This window comes from Cynocephalus volans, chromosome 13 (assembly GCF_027409185.1).
Source record: "Cynocephalus volans isolate mCynVol1 chromosome 13, mCynVol1.pri, whole genome shotgun sequence".
Classification (NCBI taxonomy): Eukaryota; Metazoa; Chordata; class Mammalia; order Dermoptera; family Cynocephalidae; genus Cynocephalus; species Cynocephalus volans.
Window position 1 is genome coordinate 102,438,539 of NC_084472.1, and position 22,751 is coordinate 102,461,289.

The 22,751-nt window shown below is 49.4% G+C and overlaps 1 protein-coding gene across 1 annotated transcript in view; it reads left to right on the plus strand.

Annotated features, from left to right (window-relative positions):
- The window catches only part of RBPMS (RNA binding protein, mRNA processing factor), a 171,699-nt gene extending 148,948 nt beyond the window's left edge, over positions 1–22,751 (plus strand). Inside the window, exons 7-9 of the mRNA XM_063077249.1 lie at positions 7,754–7,823; positions 16,075–16,178; positions 22,678–22,751. Of these exons, the coding sequence (XP_062933319.1) occupies positions 7,754–7,816 (63 nt within the window). The 3' untranslated portion in view covers positions 7,817–7,823; positions 16,075–16,178; positions 22,678–22,751. The remainder of the gene's footprint in view (positions 1–7,753; positions 7,824–16,074; positions 16,179–22,677) is intronic.

Sequence of the window (22,751 nt, forward strand, 5' to 3'; positions counted from 1 at the left end):
GCACATTTTGATGACACTAATGGGGCTGCAGCCAAATGGAAGGCTAGAGGCTGGAAAGAATGAATAAGAAAGATGAGGCATCAGGTGACAGAATGCCACCAGCATCAACGAGTGACAGCATCTGCTCTACATCCAGCAATGTGGTTTCTGCAGCTTGTGCCAGCACTGGGAGAATCTGTCCCCCAGAGGAAGTCACCCCCACAGCCAGGCCAGGACATGCCTGCCAGAAGAAAACCTTTCTGACAGGAAATACATCAAGAGGGGGAAACAGCTGAAATCCCAGAGAGACGAAATGGTCCTTGTGTGTTGCTTTCCACAAACCCGCTGTCCCTGAACCTTCCAGTTGCTGCCTTATCTTGCTTTCCTATCAGAGAAACTGGAGAAGAGGAAGACCCTCAGGTCACCCAGCCCATTCCTCTCTGCGCTTTCTGGCACTTTCTTCCCACAATCCTTCCACTAGGATTCGGCCCAGCCACGTTTCCAGGCATTGGAGTTACATCTGGTGCCTTGGGAGAGTCCTCTCTTCTTGGTGACCTTCTGTATCCGTTCCCCTGCTCCGCTGTTTGGTGTTTATAGAACTAAGGAGCCCCTTCCCTTAGGAAGGCAGTGAGAGACATAAGCATGCGCCCCATACTCACTGGCCTCTTCAGAAGCAGTCCAAAGTCAGTTATCCAGAACTATTAGGGATAGTTGTTCCTATGGCCTGAGCTGCTCTGGTACTGAGGCCCGAACCCCCATACTGAACAGTTCTAGGCAGCAGATGCTGTTCAGAAACCAGAGTCCTTCCCCTCAGGTGTGGCTGTGCGTCCCTGGCCAGGTTTGCTGATCCCAAGGAGACTTAGCAAGAAATCACATCATGGCCAGGATTGGGAGAAATGCTCAAAGTGGGCCTCCTGACGGCAGCACAACACCCTCACTTGCTGCGCTGCATTTTCCAAGGTTTCTTAAGCGTGTTCTGTTTTGCCCATCGTGAAAGGCCAAATTCCCTGTGCCCTATGCATGTTTCCCCAACTTCATTAGCAGTCAGAGCCCAGCCCTGAGTCTCAGTGAGTCTCACCTGTAAGGGCTGCTTGTGAGCTCGCCTCTTCCTTTGGGCCATTAACAAGTATGTGATCCAACTGTCACCATAGGGTGGTGCAGAGTTCCCGGCCGGCACCTATTCGGGACTCTTAAAATCAAGCAAACAGGATTTTAGTGACAGTATCAACCCATTCTGCTAAATTAGAGATTTTAGGCAACTTTGTTTGTTTTATCTTCACTGAGCCTGTTTCCTAATCTGTAAATGGGAAGAATGAACACCTATTTCGTGCGGCTATTTTGAGAGAAAGAGTAGCTTGGCCTAGAGTAGTAGTTATTACTAAAGTATCTGTTCTACCACCTTCCCTTTGTCAGAACTTGATCTGGCATGGCCAAGAGGCTCCTGAGCCTTCCCTATAAGCTTCAGAAGCACTTAGGACACAGAAACTCCAGTCTAGGACCATGGCAGGAGGAACCTATGGGCCTAAGCCTTTTTCTTTGGTAAAGAAGAAAAGCAGCTGGAGCCAGGGCAAGAACTGGTCTGTGGCTTATGGCATGTACAGAGATGAGGCTCTGTGGTTGGGTCAGCAGGTTATCCACCCAGGATTTTTCGCTGCCTTCTGTAGGCATAGGCACCCAGACACCATCCAAAGGTATGTGAATTCTAACCACTTTGGAACAAAACCAAGATTGCAGAGAAACTTTGAGATTATGAAATGTAGTCTTCATAAAAGGAGAAAGTGAACTTTTCCTTGAAGAAAACCAATTGTGACGGGGGGAAAAAGGGAAATCAACTCCAAATGGAATCATGTTTTATTCAGGATTTGTGCTGCCAGTGGGGAAGGCCAGACCCGGTGACAGGATAGGAAAGTGGGACACCCCAACTTCAAGCCTCATGTGTGCTGCCACGAAGCTCTGCTCGCTTCACTTAGCTCAGCTCCTGGGGACCTTTAATGGCCCTTGATAGCAAACATAGTTAAAAATTAACAGACTGACAAAATTAAATATGGATGACAAGCAACCACTGTGGACTTAATCTGACACAGGGTGTTACATGCTTGGGTGCCCTCGACTCAAGTGGCGTCTTGAGTGAACTCCTGATGTCTGAGCACATTTCACATGCCTGTTTGGAATTAGAGCCTGGCTTATGCTTAGGACAGACAGGAAAAGAGTCTAAAAGCCCAGGAGAGAGAACTTTCACTGAAGCCTTTTGTTTCATTAATTAAACCCACCTTCGACTGGTCTTTCAGGCCCAGACCTCAGCAATCCCCTGCCATCCTGGGTGAGGTAGAACATGGCCTTCTCCAGCCAGGACTCTCTCGCTCACCTTTCAGCTGTTGGGGTGGCTAAGATGGCAGGCTTAACCTTTGGGCCAGCTCACATAAATCTTGACACTTTGCCTAATACTAGCGATTTGTCTAATTGCCCTCAGCAAGGAGGGTTAGATGCCAGACAAGTAGTAAAGAATGCTGACTGCATTTCGAGCTCTGTGTGTCAGCTGAGAAAGAGTATGGGGCTGCCAGTTGGTAGAGGAGGAGAGGAAGGGGCAGTGAGCGTTCCTTTACAAGTGATCCTCAGTGGGCCTCATTTCATGCAGCGGAGAAATTCCGGAAAAGCATTCTTCCAGGTTTGGTGAGTGCTTTATTACAAGTGGGGAGGGTTGCTGTTTAAAAGAACCCGGTACTCTGTGCCATAAAGAGGACACTTGTGTTGCAAATCATCACTCCAGTCTTTTTGGTGAGTTTGGAGTTTCTTGAATCAGAGCATGCTTCTGGTTTGGCAGCCTCTCCTCAGCCTGGCAGCCTTTGACCGAGCTTGCTGTGTGGGACCTACCATGCTTTATTCAGTGATGCTACCCAAGAGGGGATTCTTAGGTTGGGCAGAGTAATTAAATCAGTGTGAGTGAATTGCAGCAGTTGGGTCAATAAAGTCTCCACAGGGGTATTCAGGGCTCCATTTGGGGGATAGTGGTAGAAACCTACTTAAGAATATCCATGCATTAAAAATGGATTAGCCCATTAGTTTGAGGTAACATTCCTATTGTTCACATAAAATATGTGTTCAAGTTACTGTTTTTAGATATTTTGCTTAAAGAGGGATGGCTTAGTTCTGTATATAGTGCTGGGGAAATCTGCATTCAGGTGCGGTACCTGCATCAGGAGAGGTAAGAGAAGATTTTAGCTGCTCTGTATAGATTAGCCACCCAGGGCAGCAACTGGTTTGGTGGTCTACCAGCTCTAATTGGTTTTATTAAGAGCTGGAAACTTGGATGCTATATTGGCACACCTCAGCCTCTTACATCCACCAAATGTTACCACTGGAAGAGGTCTTCCAGACCAGCGTTACTCAACACCCACAGATATTAGTAGCTGTTACATAATAAAAAGATTCTGTGGTCAGATAAACTTGAGATAACCAGGGCTAGAATAAGTCAAACAGGTTTCTTTATTTTGGAACTTCTCAGAGCCTTTAATATGCTGATGTATATCAAGAATCTGCTGAACTGTTTCTCTCAAGCTTGTCTGAGTGTAGCGCATCTCCAGAATGGTCTTCCAGTTACACTTCTGGAAACCTTAATCAAGAGCAGTGTCTCTCAAACTTGAATGTGTGCATTATAATCACGTGGAGGTCTTGTTAAAATGCAGGTCACTGGGCCTCCAAATGATCCGTTACCACTTCTAACAAGTGTTAGGAACTTGAAATTCTAACAAGTTCCCAGGTGATGCTGACTGGTCCAGGGACCACACTGAGAACCACTAGTCTAAATTTATCCCTCTATTCCGCAGAGAAGAAATATTCTAGCCGAAGGGTATTTACTGAGAATAGTGGCTGGTGATTGAGCCGGGCACCTGGTAAGCACTTCTCATGACTTTCTGAATGGAAGTATGGATTCAGTCACTAGAAAGGGGATAGTACAGTGTGAATAATTTTTTAATCTTTTACCCCGTGCTCCTCACAAACCACCATAGAAGGGCTGCTCCACCCTGGAGACCAGTCAAGGTCTTCCTGTCCTTGCCAACATTATTGGGAACATTAAGTTTTGTATGTGTTTTAATCCTCTAAGCCTTAGTTTTCTCATCTATAAATGGAAAAGGATAGAAATTATTTTTATGGATACTTACTACTTTCTCTAGCATTCCATTTTATTTTTGCTCTGAGTTATTTCTTTTTCTGGGCATCTGTTGCTGTCCTGCTCCTGTCTAGTCTATTATCACGCTAAGGTGTTGGGAACTCACAGTGTTACCCTTGCGTGCGGTGCTGCATTTGTAATGAGCATTCCTGAATGAGTGTGGTGGTAGAATCCCAAACAGTGTGGCCCCTGGGTGCTGCGTTGTGATAGTGATAACTGTTACCATTATTAAATTCTAGAGGAAGAGATTCCCCAGGTCTTCCATGTTGCTTTCTCAGATGTCATAAACCACGTAAGGTGTTCAGCACAGTGTCTGGCAAGGACTAAGTAAGTATCAGGGTCAGTTTTGGTTAAATATATTATGTGAGAAGCTCTTAGGGGCTCTTCAGAAGCCCCTGGAATTTTGCAAGATTATGAATGTGCACGTTTGAGTGTGTATGTGTGTGAGCAGCGTTTTCTGCAGAGGGTGAAGAAATGTCAAAGATCATTGCCTTACATGAAAGGCCAGCCTTATTACATGGTTCAAATGAGTAGAGTTTGGGGTTTTTTGGGGCAGCTGGCCAGTACGGGGATCTGAACCCTTGACTGTGGTGTTACCAACACCGTGTTCTAACCAACTGAGCTAACTGGCCAGCCCCAATGAGTCAACTTAAACCCCTGCTGAACAGCCGTGGACAAGTGAAGGGGATAGTGGTTTCCCTAATGTTAATGACACACCTAAAGCAGCCTGTAGATAATGGGCAGGAGTGACCAGGGCCAAAAGCCACAGCAGAACAAGCAGCCTGAATGGGGTGAAGGTGAACCCTGTCCTTGCAACCCCCTAAACAGCAGTGATTAGCAGCTAGGCCAGCTGCCTGAACTCCCGGCTTTGCCCCCTGAGCTCTGCTGCTCTGCTGGGTTGCAGTGCAGGAACATGGACGGGAAGCTCAGACTTGGCCTGAGGGGCACTGCCCTCTGCTGGAAGGTGGGCGCAGCTGGAAGAGGAGGCAGCCTTGGGTGTCTGTGGAACACGGTGAGAAGAACCCACCCTCTTGGCAAGCGCAGTAGTGTCTGAGTCATGGGGCACTAGAGTGATGAATTTTGGGGTCTGCCTTTACTCCTCCCACCCCACATCCACCATGGGAATCAGCCAGCCTGTTCCATTGCTGGCATCTTCCCACCTCAGCTCAGCTGAGCACAACATCTGGACCCCACAGCTGGGAACCAGCCTGCCTGTCACCCAGACCAGGTGATGGGAGCCTGAGGACAGGCTGGAGTGGGCGCGTCCCGCACACTGCAGGCACGTGTGCAGCTGAGAGAGTGCAAGGGCTGTGTGTGGTGGAGAGGCCCAGGTGCAAGACAGGAGGCCAGAGGCTGGGGTGGGCGAGGCAGAGGAAGGGCTTCCTTCTCGCGGTCACCTTCACCGACCCAGAACCATGCATCACTCTGCAGCTCTCCTCCCCTGGCCAGCCCTCCCTTCTCTGTGAAACACCGTCGTGGCTTTTGGCCTTGTCGGGGCTCGGCGCCCCAGTCCCACACCCAGGCAGCACCAGTAGCCACCACTGCGTTCCCCACTGGCCCCGGTGCACACGGACCCATCCTCCTCCCACTGTGTGTTTAGGTTCCCAGCCCCCCACCTGCCACGGGGGCTCTGTGCCCCTGTCCCTTCCTCTACCACCTGTCTCAGGAAGGCAGCTCCAACTCTGCTCTTTGCTTAGTGAGCAAGTGGATTCAGATGCACAGAGCCATAAGCCACGGGTAGGTACGAGTTTTCTCTTCATGTCTGTGTCTTCTCCCCCTTTTTCCCTCCCCAATACTCCTCTCTGCCCCTCCTTTCCCACTCCCCCCTCATCCCACATTTTCCCTTCTTGATTTCTTTGTCTTTTGTCCTGCATAAATTCCCAAAGTAATGTGTTTTTAGTCTTCCTGAATTGGCCAAGTTTCCAATCCCTCATCCCCTTAATTGTCCTGAGTGTTGAAAACAACTCTGGCCCTGCTTTAAACGAGCTTTGATCCCTGCTGGTGGCTGCTAAAGAGTACAGCTTTGCCCTCTTGCAATACTGGGGCTTCATTTGAACTGGTCATCTCATTTCTGGTAATATCTGACATGGTCCCCAGAGAAGACACAGATGACCTGAGGGATTATCTGAAATGGATTCCTGGTATAGGCAGAAGCTCAAAATGGGTCCTTAGACCTTTTAAGCCCCTATTTTCCCTAAGTGAGGCCAGACACCTCTACCCCAAGTTGGCCTAGCTGGATAGAGTTCCCCAGTGTGGCCCTTGCCCTGCATTGACAGCTGGGGAGGAAATAGCCACTCTGTGAGGAGGCATGTGGGACAGAAGGAAACTCCAGGGACTTGTGAGTGTGGACCAGGGCATTGGGTCAGGGGTGCCATGCTGGGTAGACAGCCCAGCTTTTAGGATCCATGGGATCTGGTGGAGCCTTGTCCGGGATTCTGACCCAGGCCCGACCCCACTGAGCTCTGTGGCCATGGCCATCCGAGTAGCCAGACCCCAGCTGATTTTCCCACCTGTAAAATAAAAGCTGAGGCGGGAGGTTTTCATCAGCCCCTCCAGAGCCCCTGGCTTCTACAGAGTGGCTTTGCCCCTGCTGCACCCTGTCTCAGCTGCGACAGCTCCTGCTGCATCTTCCTGCTTTGCAGGACTGAGGGAGGCCCCTCTGCCACTCTGGGGACGGTGCCGCCACCCCGGCCCTCCCCTGCTCCTGCGCAGGCCCCTCTGTGTTGCAGCCTCCCTCCCTTCTCCACCCCCAAAAGTGCTCCTGAGTTGCTCATCCTGGCCGGGGGAGGCCACCCCTCCTCGTGTTTGGTGAAACGCGGGGAGCTGAGGGAAACAGGCATCTCTTGCCTCTGCTCAAAGGCTGTGGGGCAAACCTGCCAATGCCAGGAGATGGACGTTTGTTAAAGACAAAGTGTACTTGCCTTTTTGTTTGTTTTTTCACATTTTCCTTGGCATAGGACCTGGAACAGTCTGCCAAGTGGACAGAATCAATCCATTTGTGTTTGGGGCTGGCCTTTCACTTTGGAAACCTAATGGAAGAGATGGGGCTGCTGGTCTCACATGTAAGAGGTTCCTTGCCAAAGGCTGCGGGCCCCTCTCCAGCAGAGTGAGCAGAGGGCATGGGGTACCAGACACCCCACAGTGCCCAGAAGCCACAACCCTTTTTCTAAAAGAATAGGAACAGAATCTCAGAGCCGTCCCAGCCCGGCCACTGGCGTGGATACGTGTTTCCACATCCTGCTTAGAAACCAGTAGGCAGCCTTTTCCCCAGCCTAGACATCTCCAAGTGAGTATGGACAAGGAATTCACCGGGCTGCATTTCAGCCTCATAATGGCTGTTTCCTTTGGAAAGGAGGGTGGGAGGAGGGCAGTTGGTGGACCCTCAGGTGCTTCTTGAGGTGGTGCTTTCCTGAGAGCTCAGCCCACGAGTTTATGAGGGTGTATGAAGACTCTCTCAGGACACTTGGCAGAGAATCCCACCCGGGCCAGTGCGATTGGGGACCACCTGGGAACAGTGAGGAAACGGTGGCCAAGCAGGACGCTCTGAGAGGACTGAGACCGTCCCGTGGGACCCCCAGCTCACAGCCTTCTCACGTGTCTTTTCAGATGCGCTGGTTCCCTCCCTCCGAAGCTACTTCTCAGGGCTGGAAGTCGCGCCAGTTCTGCTGAATGCTATGTGAGTATTTGGTTTCACTGAGGAACGTGTAAGGCACGTGTCTGGTACCCAGGGGCTGTCCCCGGAATGGCAGCTGTCATCCTTGCTCCACGACCAGCCTTCCTGTTTCCTTTGGTCGTCCGCCTTTGTTAAGCTCACTTGAAGAACTTTTATGTGGCCGTGCGTCTCTTCAGAGACAGCATTTTCACCTGGGATTGGGGGAGAAGTGAAGTATGGGTGCTACTCTGTTAAATCCTTAACTTAGGAAACCAATTCCTGGCTTTCCCACGTCGTACTTAAGCAGTCAGAGCTAGTTTCTATAGAACAGGTGTCAGAAAATTTCATTACATAATTGTAGTTCATCTGCTGCCAGTATTAACAAAAACGTTCCTCGACTTTCAGGCATAAATCAGCCACTAGTTTGCAAAGCAGTTTATTAGGGGAGTCTTAGATATTTATTAGAATTAACTTCGCTGCATACATGCATGTCTAAAGTTCTGATCTTTGTAAAATGCCTGATTTTTGTACTGAAGGCAGTGTGTTATTTTCAATAGGCTTTCCTTAAGGTATTTTATCTTGAGCTGAACAATATCCTAAACTGGCATCTTTATGCCATTTTAAACCTAACTTTGCCTCAGAGAACTACGAAATGATTTTTTTCCTATAAATTTATAATTTCTACAAAATTCCAAGTGCCTTCTGTAATTCAGTATCTTGACTAAATTTCTATTAAGTACAAGGAACGATTATTCTGAACTCTGATTTGGTGTGTGAATTTGGGGAGTCTGTCTACAGTTAAGTTTTTTAAATGTTACAGTTCTACAATTGTTGGGAAAATATAGGAAAATGGTCAGGGCCCCTCAAATGTTCAGAATCTTGCGGAGCATTTGATGTAAACAGGCACATGCGCTCAGGTGTTCCTTGGTTATCGTCGTGTGATTGCGCACGTGCACCCAGGTGTCCTGGGTTATGGACTTAAGTATAAGGATGAGTGGCTCTGACCCAGGGCGCCTCCCATCCATGGGATGCCCCCTCCCCGTGGGGGGGATGGGGAGGCCACTACTGCTGCTGGAGGCTGCTGCTGCTAGTGCCCCCAGGACGCTCTGCAAGGCCACTGCCACTGCTGGACCCGTAACCTGCTGTCACTGAGGAAGCTGAGGACTGAGCTCGTGTCCTCTGCCAACAGCTCCTGGAATCTTTCCCAGTTACCTAGCGTGGACCTGCATGTGAGGGGTCTGGGGACCCAGTCTGTACAGCGGGTTTGAAGGGTCTGAGCCCTAGCCCTGACAATGTAAATGGAAACTTAGTATAACTAAAATAATGAAACATTTTGTCTTTAGTTATGACTTGCCTTTACAACAATCAACCTTCTCTTAGCTTACATCATTTCTTCACAAAGCAGGAAGAAAAATGAGAAGAGGAAGGGACAGACCTTTGTCCTGTTAGAAATGCTAAAGAAGTCATGGCAAGCTGTTAAGCACATGTACCTGATACTGACAATAGTCATGGGCCTTTTCTCAGAGAGCTTGTATTCCAAGATAAAAATACTTCCCAATAAAACTAATGTTCCTTTCCTTCCACCATTAATACTGAGTCCCATGTGCTTTGTTAGATCATTTGAGGCCATGGAGACTCTTTTAGAGGGGCATTATGTGGAAAGCACTGGCCTCTGCTTGCCTTAAGTTCCACATAAGTTTTTCAGACAGATCACAAGGAAATGCTTGGAGAAATGGGAGCTGCAGCAGCTGGCCTCGTGCGCTCAGTGCCTTCTTAATGAGGAGTGAGAGCACTGAATGGGATTTTTAAAGAGTCTTGGGATTTATTTTCCACAGGCAACTTGCCCTGTTTTGAGCTAAGTCTCAGTTGGTGGGTCAGGTCCCCTTCAAATCCACGGGGACTGCCAAGTGTGGACTTCATCCGCTGAAGTTCTCACCACCGTGGAAGCTTGGCACGTCCAGAAGCGCTCCAGTCCTCAGCCAGAAGGAAAACTTCTTTGTTCTCAAAGGATGGGCTTCCCCAACCAGGAGAAAGAGTGATGGGTATCAGAGCATCAGAAATCCCACAAGAGATTATCACAGTGGCCAGTTAGACCAATAGCCTGGCTCGTCAGGATTCTTCCTGTGATGGTGGTGATAAGAAGAAAGTTGGGGGATAACTTGTCTGTACTTCAGGACATCAGTTTCAATATATTCGAATCGTACCTGTTCTTCCCCTAACCTAACATGTTCCTGAGGATAGCCAAAGAACACTAGTCCTCAGGGATAATCACAGGTAGTTTTTCCAAGGTCGATCAGAGTTCAACAGATTCCTTTACCAAAAGATTCTAGCACCTTTATTACAGTATTAGCATTGTGAACCTTTAAGAGGAGGGAGCTCTAGAATGCAGCATTTCTCAAACTTATTTGAGACTAGGCAATCCTTTTTTACAGACTCTTAAGAGACTGATGTTTTACTTAAAGCATGCTTTGGGAAACTATACCGTAACCTCTTGGCCAGAATCTAACCAGCGGCTCCCATGTGTAAAAGATCCTTGGAGCATTGGCCATCTGTGATACTTTCCATTAATCTGTGATGATGTGAAAAAAATCAGGACAATGTAGTGGATTCTTACGGCTGCTTGTATTTGTCCCTTACTCTGAAATTATGCTGCATGTGTGTGCGTGTGTGCACCAAGCATTCCTTTCAAATATATTTTAAGTGTCCTTCCTTAGAAGAATACGGTTAGCAATCCACGGTAGATCCTGAAGTGTTCTTTTAAAATATTTTAAGATTTTGTGGAATCTAGAAGTTTGTTTTTTAGGAGAGACTTTTTTGTCTCCTGAAAATACCATCTTTAAGCTTTGAGGTTTGTATATTCTAGTCTATTAAGTCCAGGATTCTGTTAAGTCCACGTTGCATATCCATATGCCCATAATTAATTTTTTTAACTTTAGTTACGTATCCCCCAGCCTTTGTTTATTCATTCAGAAAAGCCTCCCATTCGGGAGCTTCCCTCCATGACCACGGTGACATTGGTCTACCACCACCGTGCAGCTCCAGAAGGTGCTATGAGCACCTCTCCTCCATGACAGTGTGCTTACCTCTCAGTTTTCAGAGGCTGGTAGGGTGTTCAGCTGGAAGCATCTAGGATGAGATAACTGGAAATTCCAAAGACCATGAAAGAGTTCATGGCTTGAAACAGCATCAGCCGATAGTCAAGGGAGTGAAGGAAATTGTACGAGAGGTCACTGAGCACAAAGCCCCACCGAGGTGGAGGGGTCAGCAGAGGAAGGGCAGCCTGTGGAGGACAAAGTGATGAGAGGCAGCACGTGAGGCAGGAGCGTTGCTCCAGCGCGCAGCGTCAGGTGCTCTGGCGAGGCCGAGTCAGATGCCCTCCGTGTGGCAGTGGGCAGAGAAGCTGGCAAACAGCAGGCCGGCCGGCCAGCGCCCTTGGTTAAGAGTGCAGTCCAGAGACCGATCCGTGCTGGCCAGCAAAGAAACAAGAGAGAAGTTGGCAAAGGATGTGACAGAGGACCTACGGAGGGCTGTTTCTTTTTTTAATAAAGAATTTATATAGGCCAAATCACATAGGCCAAGCAGTTGCGTGGGTTCCAGTCAAAAAGAGCCTGGGCTTCACTTGTATCCGCTCACCTGACTTCTCTAAGTCGTCATTCTCCCCCCATCAGCACCGCCATCAGTCAGAGCCCGCAGGAGGCGGTGGCACCAGGAAGCACAGCTTATAAACCCGGTAAGGCTGGAGTAAACGTGTAACGTCCCCTGCGGATGAACCGTCTCTTCTCATCTACACTTGGGCTGCAGGCCACGGGCCAGACTTTCTTGGGGTCTGCAGGGAGTGGAGGAGCATGGGTAACAGTGCTCATCGCTGCTGTGCTGGGGCTGTGAGGCTGGATCCACGACTCCGGCTCCTGCTCGCTTTTTGGATCAAGTCCTTTCCAAGACAGCTAATAATCCATGCCATGTAATCTTAGGGAAATGTAAATTAGAATTGGAAACAGTGGTGCTGATGAGCTAATATAAACATTTGAGACCAAAACTAGTCTGTGAGAAAGTCCAAATAAAAGGCAGGTGCCACCCACAGCGTTACTGGCCCACGAGACCTTCCTCCATTCATTAGGGGGGACTTTCTCCCCCCACAACCCCCCTTGTTTTCCCTCCGTGGAAAGATGGTACCAGAACAGCAGATCAGAGCTGAAGTAAAGTGTAGTGTCAGACATGATGACCTACGTCCAGAGTGGCCCTCACTTGTGACGTGATAGAGCATTGGGACACCATCCTTCCAAACAGCCCGGGCCTGCTCACTCAGAGGTCCTTCAGGGACTTCTAATTCACCCACTTTCACATCTTAGTGCTGTAGAGAAATCACTGACTGGACTAGAAATGGAAACAGGCTCTTGATTTTTTAACTCAACATTCATCGTGTCTGCTGTGTGCTAGATATAAAAATGTGACATACCAGGCGTGTGCCCTAAGGAGCTTAAGTTCAAATGGGAGAGAGCCGTGGGCATATTCTATGAGAGGAAGGAGAGTTACTGCTCAGGATGCACTGAGACCAGCCTGCTGTGTGGAAAGCTGCAGAGTAGGGCATGTGTGTCGACTGTCTTTGGTGGCACAAGCATGACCGTCCAAGAATGGTTGGTAGTCAAAGGGAGAGGTGTCATTGCTGTTTAATTGGCCCAGCATCTTGCCTGGTCGGTGGGGGTTAGTCTGGCTATAAGCTAGAGTTCTGCTAATTCTAACAATGTGGCAGAGAGCCCCAGAGTGCATAATAATAATTGAAAATATCCATCTCCCATATATATTGAGAACAGCAGAGCACGAGCAAGTTTTTTGTCACTCCTTACAGGCAGTGAGAGTTACACAGCTTTCCTTGTTGGATATCTAAATAGAGTTAAACTTTTTCAAGAAGAGAAGAAAGAGCCGACCCCGTGGCTCACTTGGGAGAGTGCGGCGCTGGGCGCTCCTGCCGTGGGTTCAGATCCTATATAGGGATGGCCGGTGCGCTCACTGGCTGAGTGCAGTGCGGACGACACCAAGCCAAGGGTTGCGATCCCCTTACTGGTCACGAAAAAAGACGAAAAAAAAAAAAGAAAGGAAGAAAGAATTTGGGAGTTGGGGTGGGCATGGGAGGGTATTTATTCTTTAAGAACTCACGAAGTCTCCCTGGCCATGGCCTGAGACCACACATAGCAAATATAAGCACATGTAGTTCCAGCCTCACCAAATTAGAAAAGGGATGGCCAGAGAGAACATGGATAGAATCTGAAGCTGTTTGCTCCTTATGTTTTGTTTTGGGAGCAGCGGCCTAGCCTGTCGGGCTGTGAGCACGAGCGCCTGGTGCACTGGGTTGTCCTCAGGGGAGCCCCAGGTTCTGGGTGTCCAGGCAGAGATTGGAACATCACCGGAAGGAAGGGGCACTGGGTCTTCATGCAGGCTCAGACCACTGCTGGGACTCCTGCAGTCCCCCTGCCTTTGCCCTAGAAGACACCCAGGTGTTGTGCTTTCAAACTGCGGTGTGCACAGAAACCGGGCCGTGCTGGCGACAGATTTGCGTTCTCTATTCTTCTATCAATGGCGGTTTTCACATCGCAGTTAAGGTCATTAACACACATAAATGCTCAGCAACCAGCTGTAATGGGGAGGAGATGGGTAATAGAATAACAAACAGGATAGGTCAGGTGGCAAGGTAGGAAGGTACATGCCATGGGGTTGACAGGCACTTCTGTTACATACAGGGTCTGTGTCGTCAGGGTCAGCCTGAGAAGATGACATTTGAGCAAAGCCCTAAAGCTTTACCAGATGTATATGGGGTTTCTTTTCCAGAACAGACCCCAATTTACTGGAGCCTGGAGAATAATTTAACTTCTCTAATCCTTTTCTTGCCTCTCCGTTTGCTAAATCAAAGTAAATGGGCTTGAAATGCAGCAGCCTTGTTCAGGTGAGGCTTGAAGGAATCACGGGAAGAGAATGCCCAGGCAGCCTGTGCCGCTGAGTCGTGGACACATGGCAGCCCTCCTCTGAGAGCTCTCTCCAGGTTCCCAGTGAGGAGACATGTGCCTGGCTCTAGGAATCCTCCAAGCCCGGGGTCTGTTGTGGATGGGCCTGAAAACTCTGTCCCCTGCCCAGCATGGCAGTGGCCGGGCGCTCCCTCAGCTGTGGCTGTGTCCCCCAGGCTTCTTTAGGCCATGCACAACAGACCTCTGCTAACCACACAGCACCGACCGAGCTCACCTACAAACCAGGGCCCATAGGACAACCAGACGCACTGAAGGCTGCACTTGCCCCCCAACCCCCTTTACCTAACTTCTGTGAGTCTGGTTAGGGCTCCTCAAGACCCCTAAGCATATGCTCCAGTAGAGGTGCCTGAATGTTCCATGGAAGAAGTTCAAAGAGGGTGGCCACGGGTTAAGACTTGGACATTGCATCTCAGTGGCTCCACAATTCCTGAGAGCATTGCCAGGTCAGGGTCACCTGCAGGAGCCTCGGCCCCAGCCCTCCAGTTCCAGCATCTCCTTCTTGGTAGAACGTGGAAATTCAGAAGGCCAGTGTTCTCAGCATAAAGTTAGAAACAAACACATTTGGAATTGCATTTTCTCTGGGGAGTCATCTCAGGGGTTCTCGTAGAACAGGCTCTGGCTCATGCGTCCTCACTGCCCACCAGGTGAACTCTGGTGTGCGGACAACTGTGACTGATGCAGTCGCTGTGCAAAGAGCAGCTTAATGATAAAATCCCATTCTCTTGGGAACACTGGGTGAGAGTTAGGGTCCCAGTACTCTTAGTCAGTCATTGCTGAGTCAGACTGATTAGCTTGAGCCCAGAGGCCAAGAGGAATCTGGCCATTAGCATGACTTCTTAGGCACAGGCATCCTAAAAATGCAGCCCGGCACCCCACGAGCACCCTAGGGCTGCTGCTGCAGGCTTCCCTTCTCCCTTCCTCGTGTGCTGTCGGCAGGTGTGGAGGGGGCTGGGGAAGAGTGCAGGAGCTGATAGGTTTTATTTGCAAAGATGAGCATTATTTTCCTGTCCTCAAATAACCCAAACTTTACTAGGAAACTAGAATCACATCTACTCATCTTTTACTGTTTTTATAGTGAAATTTTGGAGAAAACATTTTCCCCCTTAATTCTATGAAGAGATGTCCTAGGAAGGCAGTCTTTCCTTCAGGCTCACCATTAATTCCAGAGCTGGGTTTCAGCACAGGGCCCGGTCTCTCTCCCTGCTTGAGCCCTGCTGGGGCCAGCTCAGAGGACCCGGGCATCTCCCTCGAAGGGGCAGCCTCCTGAGCGGACTGAGCCAGGAACGCGTTTATGGGGAGCTTAAAGAGTTTGCCCTGTACATTGTGCACTCCTGTTCATACAGCCCTACGTGCTAGAAACAGCCTCTCCGTCTGCAGGAAGGAAAACAGTGCTGACCAGAGCTGAAAAATTGAGAAATGTTAGTAGGGAGTAGGGCCACTGGCATCTACAAGCAGGGAGTTGGGCTTCCTTCCTTGGCACCAGGAATTCTTGGGAAAACCAGCTGGCTCAGAGGCAGCCGTGCCTGCAGGAGGAATATTAAAAATGTATTATTTACTGGGTCTTTGCACCTTCATGTTTTAAAGTTCTCAGACCCTAGGGAGTAGCAGGACGTGTTATGAATGTGTTTCCTTTTGGTTTCCGTTTTTGAGGAGGCGCTTAGAGCACAGATTAGTCATTGGTGCATGTGGCAGCACAGGGCTCTCCTGTGGCCTTGGGCTGACCATGTTGTGGTGGTCAGACCGCAACTCCTGGAGCTGGTTACACTTTCGAGTCTTCCTCTGTTGGAGGGCCTCTGGCCCCTCGGGCCCCACACCTTTCCACAGCTCCAGCCCACAGTCCTTGGGATCTGACCGTCTGAGCAGGTGGCGGAGCCCCTGCCTGCTGGGCCAGGCCACCTCCCACTGCTGCCTCTCTGCCCGCCTTGGGGAGATTCACACCCTCAGCAAAGCCCACAGCACACCTCTCTCGGGGCGCCCTTCCTCCCCGGCCAGCCAAGAGCCTCCCCGCACTTGCACCACCAAGGCCTGAGTTCCATGTCCTAGCTCAGAGGGTTTCATGCCACTGGTGTAAAAAGTCTTTCTTAAGTGGCAGCTTGTCCGCAGGTCAGCAGCAAAGGCCTTTGGTCCCCTGGTTTTTGGCTCTCTCAGTTCTTTGCCCTCAGAACAGGATGATCATCAGGGCCCAGGGAGCCCCACAGGCCAGCCCAGGGTGGAGGTGACTGTGCTCTGTTAACGGGTGATCGCTTTCTCCGTGCCAGGTCCCAGATGTGTGATGGCGGCTGCAATCTGTCTTGTGGGTATTAATGCGATCTTCAATGGTGGCTACTGTTCTCCAGCTGTTCTACAAAACTGGAATGTGCTGGTGAGTTCCAAAGTCAGTGCTGAGCAAGCCCCCTGCAGAAGCAGCGTGTCCAGTGTCAGGACCATCACACACAGCATCAGCTGGGAACTGTAGGCCTCTGGGGTGGGGGGATCTGGCAAGTGGGGTGTTGCTACCTCCAGGGGATTCTGATGGGCATTCTTCATTGTCTCCCCCACCGTGGCCTGCATACGGAGGGTCGTGCCAAGGCAACAACTGGTAGTTTTCAAAGCGTATCACCCCTAGAATTTGTTTGTCACCATGGCCTTTGTAGGTAAGGCTGGAACCATGAACATCTGGCTATCCAGCAGCATCATGGAATGCGATATTCCTACCTAAGGGAATTTGACAGATAAATGAAGCTTTTCCCTTTAAACCTCTGAGCCTTTTTTGGAAATTAACCATTTTGTTGGAAATCTATTTCATGCAGTATGTATTGTCCCCCTATTTTATTAATCCAATTATGCTGAATATTATGCAGCCCTTTCTTGAAGACTTGGGGACATTTTTATGAGCCTCGTTAGAAACAAGATAATTACCCTTAAGCATGACTGAATTATGTAGGATTCTCAGTGAATTCCTCTGGACTGCTAGGCTTTTCTCATAGGTAATAATTTTGGTGATTTGTCTGTCTTTTCATTCGATATCAGCTGTCACTTCTCAATTAGTTAGCTTCTAGCAGTAAGTGCAGTCTTAAAAAAAATCATAGCATTCCCAGAGGTGAGCTGCCTACCAGGCACCACATGTAGGGCCTTCCGGCTCTCTTTGGAAAGCTTGGTTTAGAACAGCAGGAATGCCAGGGGCAAGCAGACAGCGGGTTATGTCTCAGCCCAAATAAGGTGGCAAATTTCATCCCTATGAAGAGCCTGTTAAAAAAAAAAAAAAAAAAAAAAAGATGAGTCAGAAAGGAGGGCAAGATTCCTGCTAAGGACAGAGAACCAAGCAGTTCTGGCCAAGGAGGTCATGATCACACTTTGGGGGCCTTAAGTGATTTCATGCTGAGCACAGTGCCTTTTGGCGCATGTCCAGAGGTGCACAGAGCTGGCGTGAGCTGTGGTCTGCAGCCGCTGCCACCTGCCCGCAGCTGGCCAGCCTCTGGTGGGAAGCCTGCCACCTGCACTGTGGGCGTTTTCTACCACTGACGTCTGACCCACACTTACCAACGGGAGCATTTTTCCACATCACGAATGGCAGCTGCCATTTCACCCCACTAGTTCTACAGACTTACAGTTCGTTAGGTTCTCCCTCTGTCGTGGTTCTTAATAGTGATACCAGGATATTCTTATTGATATTATCACTCAGTAAAACTGTTTGAAACACATGATTTTGTTTTGTTTTTTTTCTCTCCTTTGGGGAAATTTAAGACTAATTAAAAGCCACCATGTAATTTTTCAGAAACAGGTTGCACATAATGATATTTGAAATGCAGTACATTAACCAGGATACCAGTGATTCAAGGCACATAGGCATGAGTGGAGTCAAAGCAGCAGCAGGAGGGGACAGCCAACAGGTGACAGAAGGGCCTAGTGGTGAGGGGGCAGAAAATCTGGGGGAGGAGAACTGGGACTTGGACCTGGGGGGCAGCTAAGAGTCTGGTTGCAGACGCCCCAGAGAAGCCCACGAAAGCGTGGCAGCCAGCCAGCATGGAAGCAGCTGGGAGGAGGGTGTCACCAGCACTGACCATGATCGTTCAAGTTGTGGCTCACCAGTTCCCGGGGTCATCCATGGGTTACAGGAACAAGTTAGGATGAGGCTTTTCTTTTCCCAGATTGGAGGCCAGACAGCACTGCTTATATGACCTCCCCGTGGAGGGCAGAGATGGGCCTGGGCCGTGAGGACGGACGACCTCCACTGCTCAGGGGCTGGCCTGTGCACAGACGGCGGGGCAGCCTCACACGCTGTCCCTGGGGCAGGGCGTGCGCGGGGAGGCTGCTCGGGCTCTGGTGTCATCGGAGCGGGCGGGTAACCAGAAGACTGTTTCCTAGAGACAGACCCTATAGGGCATGCACTTGTCAAATGTCAACTAATCTTTTTATGACAAATTATCATCAGTACTTGGTTTTGTGATGATGAAGCTGACTTCATTTTTATAAAGTACCCTCATATATATAGATAGATTGGGGGAGAACAGAGAATTATTTTTACTGCTGAGAGAGAAATCTCACAAGGCACCCGGAGAAGCAGATTGTGCCTCAGCAGTGGAAAGACGAGGAAGGGCAGAGCAGCCACTCTAGTCTCTGAGCATTGCTGTCCCGTCAGCCAGCAAGCTGGGTGACCCCAGCCCATCAGCACCGAGTGCCACATACTGACCCTTTCCATCAAAGATGACTGACATGAAGTGTTTTAGAATTTTACAATATTCCGGAAGATACCAGGAGACACCCTCCAGTGTCCTCAAATCGGAACAGTTGCGACCTCCCTCGACAAGGAGGTTTTGTCCGTGTCTTTAGCACATCCCAGCACTGGCATGCTGTCGCTGACCTCCTTTCAGGAAAGGCTTGTGAGGAGGGTCTGCCCCTGGTCTCCCACCCTGACCCGCCTTCCGTCCGTGGTGCTTTGTGTTCCCGGATGTCTTTGGATTCTGTTTAAAATGTCCTTGTTAATACATTCCAAGGTTTGAACTCCATTCCCAGCTAAACCTCTTCCTTGTTTACGAGGACTGAAATAGCCACATTTTGACCTTCTGTTCGGTCTGGGAACATCTATGGCAATGTGAATGCATTCTTTTCCCATGTGAGAATTACATTGACATGGCAGTTACGGAAGGCTCTGGAAACGAGACTCTAGTCTCCCTCCTTCCCTTTTCTCACTTCCCTCCCTCCCCTCCATGTTCTTTTTCACTTCTAAAAATCGGCCTTTCTAATTGGCCAAAATGAACCAGCCCCTTACACCTTTCTCCCCACGCAGAGGGGAGGGAAGAGCATCAGGGAGTCAGGATGGGTTGCTGATCGCCCAGGAAACGTGGAGGCACCTTTCCATTCCCCAGAGGGAGCAGCTTCCTGGAGAATGTCCCCATTGGGGCCAAAGCTGCCCAGCGGAGCTGCTCAGGGTGCCGTGGGTGTGCAGAACCCAAGAGGGGTCCCCGGGCACAGTCAAGACTAGGGGCCCGAGTCTTGGTGTCACATCCCGTTAATGGCACATGATCTCTTTCATTTGCCCTAGAGTCCAAGTGTGTGAATACAGGCTTGCATTTGCACTGTGTGCAGGTGACTATCCTGGGTTAAGGAAGGAGGCAATAGTCTTAGGAAAATAAACCAAGACAGCCCCTGTGGAAGCCAGAGAGGTGGCCTGGACAGCGAGAAGTCCTGCTGGGAAGCCCTGCAGGCTGGAGAGTCGGGAAGGAGGAGTTTTGAAAGGTGGCAGGGTTTGTACGTGCTGAGGGGGATCCAAGCAGAAGAGGGGAAGTAAGAATGGGCACAGCGTGCTCTTGCCAAAAATACACTGTGACCAAGCTTCTGAGGGCCTTGCAGGGTGCGTTAGGGATGTGGGACTTGGGGAGCTATTGGAGAAACTTAAGCAGGGCCGGTGTCTTAGGAATCATTGTCATCTCGCTGCCAAAGCCAAGTGGATGCAGAGTCAGGGCAGGAGCGCGTGGCGGGAGGGCAGCCCCAGCTGGCGGTGGCGGTGCGGGCAGGCAGCCCTGACCTGGGAGAATGGCGCTGTGTGCCATCACCAGGCCTGGGTGCAGAGACAGAGACAAACGGTCAGGAGGCAGCAAGGTGACGAGTCTGGGTTTAGGCTTGTTGCCTTTGAGGTCTTGGCAGAAATGTCCAGGGGAAAGCTGGGGGAATGGGGAAAGAGATGCCCAGGAGTGAACCGTGGAAACAAACAGGGCAGGCCAGGAAATGTGCATTTGCCGAAAGGATGTTGAGCTTCCAGAGAAGAAAGCAGACATATTCCAGCCAGGCCCTGCCAGGCGTAGCCAAGCGCCGGAAGGGACTGCACGGACTTCGACCGTCCTAAACCAGCGGGCCCAGCCCCCGGGAAGGAGCGTGAGGGAAGGAGGCTCACACATGGCCAGCTTCCCTTCGCCTGCCCCTTCAGTCCCTTCTTTCTCACAGTCCCTGGCAGCAGGGGGCAGCGTTGGTCTTGATGCCATGCCACTGTATCTAGTGCCAGCTGCATTCCCAAGGTGGCCCCCTCTGAGCCCATGCCCTGAGGCCTGGCAGCAGCACGCAGGCCCCTTAGGTTCCCAGAGTCCACAGGCTGCCAAGTGCTGTCCCCTGTGAGTTGTTCCTAAGCAGGAACAGCTGAAGAGTGATGTTCCTCACAAAGTTCCTGGAATCGACAGGGGTGCTGGTGTGTGGTCAAGTTTGGAATGATGGAAAACTTATGGAGGGAGGAAGCTGGCCTCCTGTCCCCTCTCTATAAGCTGGTTCCACTGCACTGCCGACATACAGCGGCCGGGGGCGAGTGGAGGGGTCATTGCCTCTTCAAGTTTCACCGATTCTCTTTGCAAAGCAGTGTCCTTGTCCTAGTCCATGAGGGGAGGCTCCTTTGGCAGTTAAAGGGCAGTAGAACAGGCCTTAGGAAGGATGGGGGTCCAGCCGGGAGGTCATGCGTTCATCAGGGAACTTCAGCTGCTACAGCCCCAAATGGAATGCCTGGCCCCTGGATCCCGACCCCATGCAAAGATGCCCCAACCCTGGGCGTGCTCTCACGCCTCCCACCCAGGGCTGCTCTGTACTGTGCACACCCAGATTGCGGGACCAGGGTGCCTCACCACTTCCAGGTAGCAATCGGGGTGTAGCAAAAGAGATGGGGACTTTCAAGAGGAGGCCCTTCTGCTGGCCCTTCTCACTAAGCACAATGGGGTGTGTGGCCTGCACTAAAGCTGGGTGTGGACGGCCCCTGCCCGCTCTGGCTTCTTCACCACAGAGCATGTGGGAAGTGGGCAGCTGATCCCACCTTGTGCTGGGCAGCTGCGGGGGCAGGGAGCAGCCATCAGAAAATAGATTTTCCTGAAGGAGGTTACCCTCCATGTTCACTCCTGGTAGCTTAACCCTCCTGATTCAGGGAATTCTGCTGAGAAAGTAAAGGGAGAAGGTGGAAGTGGGGACAGTGTGTGACAGGACCACACAGAGCATTTCCAAATCAAAGAGCTCTCTAGTTCAGCCTCTCTCCAGTAGGCCTAATTAAATTCATGTGCTAGGACTAATTTAATATTTGCAACAACCTGAAGAGACAGATGAGTATTACTGTTATTACTATTATTACATATTATTAGGAGTATTACAGATAAGGTTCTGGGTATCTGGATCCCTGCTCTGGGAAGTTCTGCCTGGCTTTCTCCTTGCAGGTTTCCCAATGAAATGTGTCATTATAGTGACTCACTATAGGGACGTGGTCATTATAGTGGGTCACAAGACTTGGAAGCTGTTATTATTTCTACCCATTTGTACTGTCATCCAAAAACGAGGATGAAAAGATATATTGGGTCATAGTTCAGATCCAGATGCAGCCAGCGTTGTACAGATTTGGCTTGTACAGGAGTCTTTGCAAGCCTGTCCAATTAGCTGTGTTGGAGTATTCACCTACATACATATGTTTCTAATTTCAGGATTTACTGCTAAACACACATTCTCCCAAATACGAGGGTACTTCAAAAAGTTCATGAAAGATGGAATTAAAATGTAATACAAATATCTTTCCATAAACTTTATTTATTTTGGTGACTGGCTGGTGTAGGGATCGAATCCTTAATCTTGGTTTTGTCAGCATCACACTCTACTTAACCACCAGCCACTTTCCGTGAACTTTTTAAAGACCCCTTATAAGTCTAACTTGGAACAGTTAGATGGGTTATCAATAATTTGTTTTCTTTATAGTTTCTGTCCACACACAGATAAGCATTTTCCCGTACAAAATTCTAGTATATGCTAATTTCCTTCTGTGTACGCCTTTTCTACAACTGCAAATATGTGAGTCTGACATGTTGGTAAAACAGTAAAGAAATGAATAGGGAGTGGAAGAAAGAAAAGGAACGCAAAATGAACGACAGAATAATAGTAGAGGGTTTACAACACATCCCTAACATAAATTGAGTAAATCTAAGCACAGTAAAGCTGAGACGTGTTTAAGGAAATCTGGGACCAGGTTGGGACTCCTTCAATGGGAGTCAAGGACTTCAGTGATTGTTTGAAGGCTCTTTTTTCTGCTACAGAACAAAAATATGTAAACATTTACTTGAAACCTCAGGGAGGGAGGTCTTGAAAAGTTTTTATTAAGTAAGAGATAAATAGAAATTAAATATATGCTACTCGTGAATCTAAGGTGAGACCATTGATATGTTGTGTGTGGTCTTTATTTAGGGGATCAGTAACCATGTTTATATACACATACATACACTTTTGTAGAGAATCACTAATGCATTTTTCCATGGGTTCCTAAGCCATGAATTCTATCCACAGGCATCTCTGAAACGAAGTCATAGCAAGTAGGAGGAAGAAGTGCTCGTGGTTGAGATCCACTCTCCTAACTAACTCGTTTTTCTTTGTTTCAGGCTTGAATAAACCTTGCCCAGTTTTGATCCCTTCAAGACATTGCCACAGCCTCTATCACACATCTGTTTTTCTC